Source organism: Sinocyclocheilus grahami, unplaced genomic scaffold (assembly GCF_001515645.1).
Source record: "Sinocyclocheilus grahami isolate Dianchi unplaced genomic scaffold, SAMN03320097.WGS_v1.1 scaffold320.1, whole genome shotgun sequence".
In the NCBI taxonomy this organism is placed as follows: domain Eukaryota; kingdom Metazoa; phylum Chordata; class Actinopteri; order Cypriniformes; family Cyprinidae; genus Sinocyclocheilus; species Sinocyclocheilus grahami.
The window spans coordinates 172,605-178,685 of record NW_015505499.1 but is presented as its reverse complement, the minus strand read 5'-3'; the positions used below and the strand labels follow the sequence as shown (position 1 = coordinate 178,685).

General features: G+C 37.4%; 1 protein-coding gene across 1 annotated transcript in view; it reads left to right on the top strand.

Annotated features, from left to right (window-relative positions):
- Positions 1-1,121: 1,121 nt before the first annotated feature.
- Positions 1,122-6,081, top strand: part of LOC107602145 (GDP-fucose protein O-fucosyltransferase 2-like) — a 7,906-nt gene continuing 2,946 nt past the window's right edge. The window contains exons 1-6 of the mRNA XM_016294555.1: positions 1,122-1,367; positions 1,710-1,854; positions 2,982-3,092; positions 3,178-3,244; positions 3,355-3,480; positions 3,747-3,927. Coding sequence (XP_016150041.1) covers positions 1,181-1,367; positions 1,710-1,854; positions 2,982-3,092; positions 3,178-3,244; positions 3,355-3,480; positions 3,747-3,927 — 817 coding nt within the window. The 5' untranslated portion in view covers positions 1,122-1,180. The remainder of the gene's footprint in view (positions 1,368-1,709; positions 1,855-2,981; positions 3,093-3,177; positions 3,245-3,354; positions 3,481-3,746; positions 3,928-6,081) is intronic.

The following is a 6,081-nucleotide window of genomic DNA, read 5'->3' as shown; positions in this document are numbered from 1 at the left end:
GCACACACACACATAGGTTTGTTTTTATGGTTTATGGGGATTGGGTATTATTCAGCATTATAATTATATATATATATTTTTTTTAATTGCCATGATTACAATAATTCACGTTTAAACTAATATCATTACTGTAAGGTGTGAAAAGACTGTCTCTCAAACTAAAGCAATATTTATATATGCTTGATATAGTGCTGGAATAACACACACACACACACACACATTTAGTTTTACACATAATTTTACTATAAAAACGTTTTGTTTGTAACATTTTGGTTAGAGAAAGGACAAAAAATGAAAGACAAAAAAATCACCAGGAATATTTCACACTAAATATAAAGTTATGATAGCAGTATGAGAAATCTGTTGTTTTATAAATGCGTTTAGTTCGGTATTGAAAAAATAAATGAATATAAATAATAAATTTGGTATTGAAAATGTATAGGAAAAAAAGAATTATAATTTTACAATAAAAACATGTTTTGTTTGAACTTTTTTTAGTTGGAGGATGTACCAAAAAATCATAATAAATTTATTGGAAAAATTAAATTGGTCAAAAATGCTCCAACTAAATTATTGAATGTTTAATTTGTTCATCAAGTTCTTTGTGATAGCAGTCTGAGAAATCTGTTATTTTATGATAACAGAAAGAATATTTCATAGAAAATGTAATGAAAAATTTCTGTTTTTCTTTTTTAGGCAATAATGCTCAAAAGTCTGAATTGGAAGTATTGAAAGTTTGATTGATTAAACTTTATTATTAAATTGTTTGCACACACACACATAGGTTTGTTTTTATGGTTTATGGGGACTCTCCATAGGCGTAATGGTTTTTATACTGTGCAAACCGTATTTTCTATTGCCCTACACCAACCCTACCCCTAAACCTACCCTCACAGGAAACTTTCTGCATTTTTAGATTTTCAAAAAAACTCATTCTGAATTATTTATAAGCCTTTTGAATTACGGGGATGTCCTCATAAATCACCTTCTCGTTGTAATACCTATGCCATACCCATGCTATTATACAAATTTGTGTCCTCATAAACCACAAACATGCACACACACACAATTTTAAAATGTATTGCATAGTAGGGATGATCATGTTATTATTCTCAGATACCTCCTATATGATGTAAATCCACCCGAGGGCTTCAATCTTCGCCGAGATGTGTACATTCGCATGGCCTCTTTGCTGAAGACACTGAGGAAAGAGGGTGACTGGGTGCTAGTGCTGCCTCCATGGGGTCGCCTGTATCACTGGCAGAGCCCTGATATACATCAGGTTCGCATCCCGTGGGGGGAATTCTTCAGCATAACCAGCCTGCAGGCTAACATACCAGTCATTGAGTATGAGGAGTTTATTGCTGGTGAGCCATGCTGTTTTTGTGTGTTTGTTTGTTTGAGAGATTACAATCATATGTGATAAAATACTTCACCTATCCCGACAGTCTTGCATGACTGTCTAGTTAGTCATATACAATAATTTTCACTCGGAAATTGCTAGTAAATACCACAATTAAATACAAAGTAACACACTGACTTCAATTTTATAGTAGAAAGACTGAAATAGTATTTTCTTCTCAAACATGCTCCAGTAAACGTTTTTACAGTGTAGTATTTAAATATGAGTAGGAGCACTGCATTAAAAACAGTAAAAGCTGAGACTCAATTATGATTCCCATATTCTGTGTCTTTATTGCTGATCTCAGAGTCTGGGGGTCCCTTCATTGACCAGATCCTTGTGCTGCAGAGCTACGCAGAGGGCTGGACAAATGGGAAATGGGAGGAGAAGGTGGATGAACGACCTTGCATTGAAAAGCTAATGTACTCAAAAGACAAACAGGGATATTATAGGTAATGCTTTAAAACCACAGGTTCAGCCAGTTCAGGTGCTGTTGACAGACAGAATGTTTATGCAACATTTAAAGCCATGCATGAATAGTTGTTAAAGGAAATGTTCACACAAAAATAAAATATTTCAAAACATACTGTATGTATATATATATATATATTTCATTCCCACTCATGTCAATATATATACATACATACATACCTACATATACACACACACACACACACACACACATATATATATATATATATATATATAGTTTATTCCCACTCATGTCATTCCAAGCTGATACCCTGTTTTTATTTCTTTGGAAAAAAGTTTACATTTTGAAGGAGCTCTTTTACATATTTGTCAAGGTACAGTACCATTCAAAGGTTTGGGATCGGAAATAATTAAAACAATTTTTTTTTGAAAGAAGTCTCTTATGCGCATGAATTCAGCAGTGTCCCATGATCCTTCCCGAAACAATTCTAATATGCTGGTTTAGTGCTCAAGAAACATTTCCTTACTATTATTAAATGTTGAAAACAGCTGTGCTGATTAGTATTTTTGTTTATTATTTAATTATTTTCAGTATTTTTTTGATGAATAGAAAATCCAAAAGAACATACTGAAATACTTTTTCATAATATAATACTTTTGTTGTAACATTATAAAAGTCTTTACTGTCACTTTTGATGAAATAAATGCATCCTTGTTGAAAATTTCTTAAATAAAAACAAATATAATTATATAATATTATATATATAGTAGATATACAGTAGATATTATATATAATTATATTATATATTATAAATACCCCAACCCTTTGAATGGTAATGTTTGTCCATACAACTTATGCATGATATGTCTTCTGAAGCCAAACAATGGCTTTGTGAGCGAAACAAACTGAAATTTAAAGGGATAGTTTGTGTGATCATTTACTCACCTTCATGTTCTTTCAGTGTATGATTTTCTTTGTTCTGTTGAATGCAAAATAATATATTTTGAACTTTTGCCCATGCAAAAAAAGTCCAAACAAAACAACTTTCTTTCAAATATCTTCTTTTGTGTTGCACAGAAATAAGAAATGCTTAGGGAAAGAAATGCACTCCATTTCTGTAATGAAATCTTTTTTCTTTTTCTCCAGAGGTTGGTTTTGGGGTTATGAGGAGACCAGAGCATTGAATGTCACCTGTTTATCTGCTCAGGGACATGCCTCTATCTTGGCTCCTGTCTTACAAAATAACTTAACCGCCACGTAAGTCACTTTGGAAATAAGTTTGAATTCAAATAGCTTTTAAATGCAAATGGATTCCTATACATGTGCTGTCACTGAACCACAGGTCAGTAATGCTGGACAGAGCTGAAACTGTCCTCCATGATCACTATGCTGGGAAGGACTACTGGGATGTAAGTCCATAAATTAATATTCTCAAGATTTTTAAGTAATTTGCCTAAAAATATAGAAATAATTAGGTTTTTGTAAGATATCTCACCTATCTTATTTGATTGTTCTACAGACACGGCAAAGTATGGTGTTTGCCAAACACTTGCGTATCATAGGAGACGAGTTTAGGGCCAAGTATCTCAACTCCACAGACAAACAGGACCAGACACTGTACAACGAAGACTGGACCCGAATGAAAGTATGTTTCACTTGCATTAATTCTCTCCTCTCATTGTTCAAATACAGAAAGTACTGGTGTTATTGCTGCCAGCATAATAGATATACAGTAGTCAAACTGGTGTTTATGCAACAAGAAGAAGGATTTGAGCTTCGTCAGAGCATTTGTTCACATGTCAAGACAGTGCATTTCTGGAATGTTTGCCATGTGCTTTACACCCACGCACATTTCAGTGTCACAAAGCAGTCATATTTGTTGCGTGACCTTTTGTAAACTCTTGGACCCAGAACAGGCTGGGCAGTGCTAAGGGAGCCCCTTACCTGGGAGTCCACTTGCGTAGGAAGGACTTCATCTGGGGGCACAGAGAAGATGTGCCCAGCCTCAAAGGAGCAGTGAAGAAGATCCATAGTCTCATGAAGAAGCACAAGCTACAACAAGTCTTTGTTGCCACCGATGCAGACGGAGAAGGTACAGACACGATTAAAAAGACTGAAAAAAGTAAAACAACAATAATGCACAAATTATTTAAGCATTCATTAAGACCCTTTTTTTGGTTACAAAACATTCACAGAATAGAGGCCACACTACCCATCAATCAGCCATGTGCCATGTTTGACAGAATAGTTCATTTGAAAACATGTGAAACATTAATCTACGCCAGAGCACGTACACACCTCACGCACTGAATGCCATGCACCCTCAAAGCAGTTGGACATAGTGGTGTATTAGAGGTAAAATATGATATAAATACTGTTTGGTTTCTGGCACAAACTGATCGTTTCATGTCTTAGGACATCAATGTGTCGCCATGAGCCACAGGGTTTAATTTGGATTTGTCTGTGCATGTTTTTTTACTCTCATAGATTTTGTTCCCACGATGTGGGAAGATTTGCATAACGCCGCCCAAATGTTCACGCAAAGAAAGAAGGCGTAACTTTTATTCTCGCTGTAGTATTGTTGTTGCCGCCGCCATGTCGCAAAGGCGCTGTGTGTTTCTTTGTGAAAAGCGAAACTACTTTGTGTTTGGCCTTCCAAAAGTGCTGATCCGTGCTGGTCGCTGAGGAAATACATCAACTTCGCGCTGTGGATCGCCGGATCGGCTTTCACCGTGGACAAAGCAGAGTCCAGCCCGGGGTCGTCACATGTGGTTGCCGCAAGCCCACCGGCCTCTGCTCACTCTAGGCCTCCAGCCTCCGCTCACTCAAGGCCGCGGTGTATGACGCTGTTTCGTTGTGAAAGCGAAACTACTTTGTTTGGCCTTCCAAAAGAGGACACGACTAGAAATCAGTGGTTAAGTTGTATTTACTTACAACACTGTTCCAGAACAGTTCAACCCAAATATTCAGATGAAATATAGAAATAATTAGGTTTTTGTAAGATATCTCACCTATCTTATTTGATTGTTCTACAGACACGGCAAAGTATGGTGTTTGCCAAACACTTGCGTATCATAGGAGACGAGTTTAGGGCCAAGTATCTCAACTCCACAGACAAACAGGACCAGACACTGTACAACGAAGACTGGACCCGAATGAAAGTATGTTTCACTTGCATTAATTCTCTCCTCTCATTGTTCAAATACAGAAAGTACTGGTGTTATTGCTGCCAGCATAATAGATATACAGTAGTCAAACTGGTGTTTATGCAACAAGAAGAAGGATTTGAGCTTCGTCAGAGCATTTGTTCACATGTCAAGACAGTGCATTTCTGGAATGTTTGCCATGTGCTTTACACCCACGCACATTTCAGTGTCACAAAGCAGTCATATTTGTTGCGTGACCTTTTGTAAACTCTTGGACCCAGAACAGGCTGGGCAGTGCTAAGGGAGCCCCTTACCTGGGAGTCCACTTGCGTAGGAAGGACTTCATCTGGGGGCACAGAGAAGATGTGCCCAGCCTCAAAGGAGCAGTGAAGAAGATCCATAGTCTCATGAAGAAGCACAAGCTACAACAAGTCTTTGTTGCCACCGATGCAGACGGAGAAGGTACAGACACGATTAAAAAGACTGAAAAAAGTAAAACAACAATAATGCACAAATTATTTAAGCATTCATTAAGACCCTTTTTTTGGTTACAAAACATTCACAGAATAGAGGCCACACTACCCATCAATCAGCCATGTGCCATGTTTGACAGAATAGTTCATTTGAAAACATGTGAAACATTAATCTACGCCAGAGCACGTACACACCTCACGCACTGAATGCCATGCACCCTCAAAGCAGTTGGACATAGTGGTGTATTAGAGGTAAAATATGATATAAATACTGTTTGGTTTCTGGCACAAACTGATCGTTTCATGTCTTAGGACATCAATGTGTCGCCATGAGCCACAGGGTTTAATTTGGATTTGTCTGTGCATGTTTTTTTACTCTCATAGATTTTGTTCCCACGATGTGGGAAGATTTGCATAACGCCGCCCAAATGTTCACGCAAAGAAAGAAGGCGTAACTTTTATTCTCGCTGTAGTATTGTTGTTGCCGCCGCCATGTCGCAAAGGCGCTGTGTGTTTCTTTGTGAAAAGCGAAACTACTTTGTGTTTGGCCTTCCAAAAGTGCTGATCCGTGCTGGTCGCTGAGGAAATACATCAACTTCGCGCTGTGGATCGCCGGATCGGCTTTCA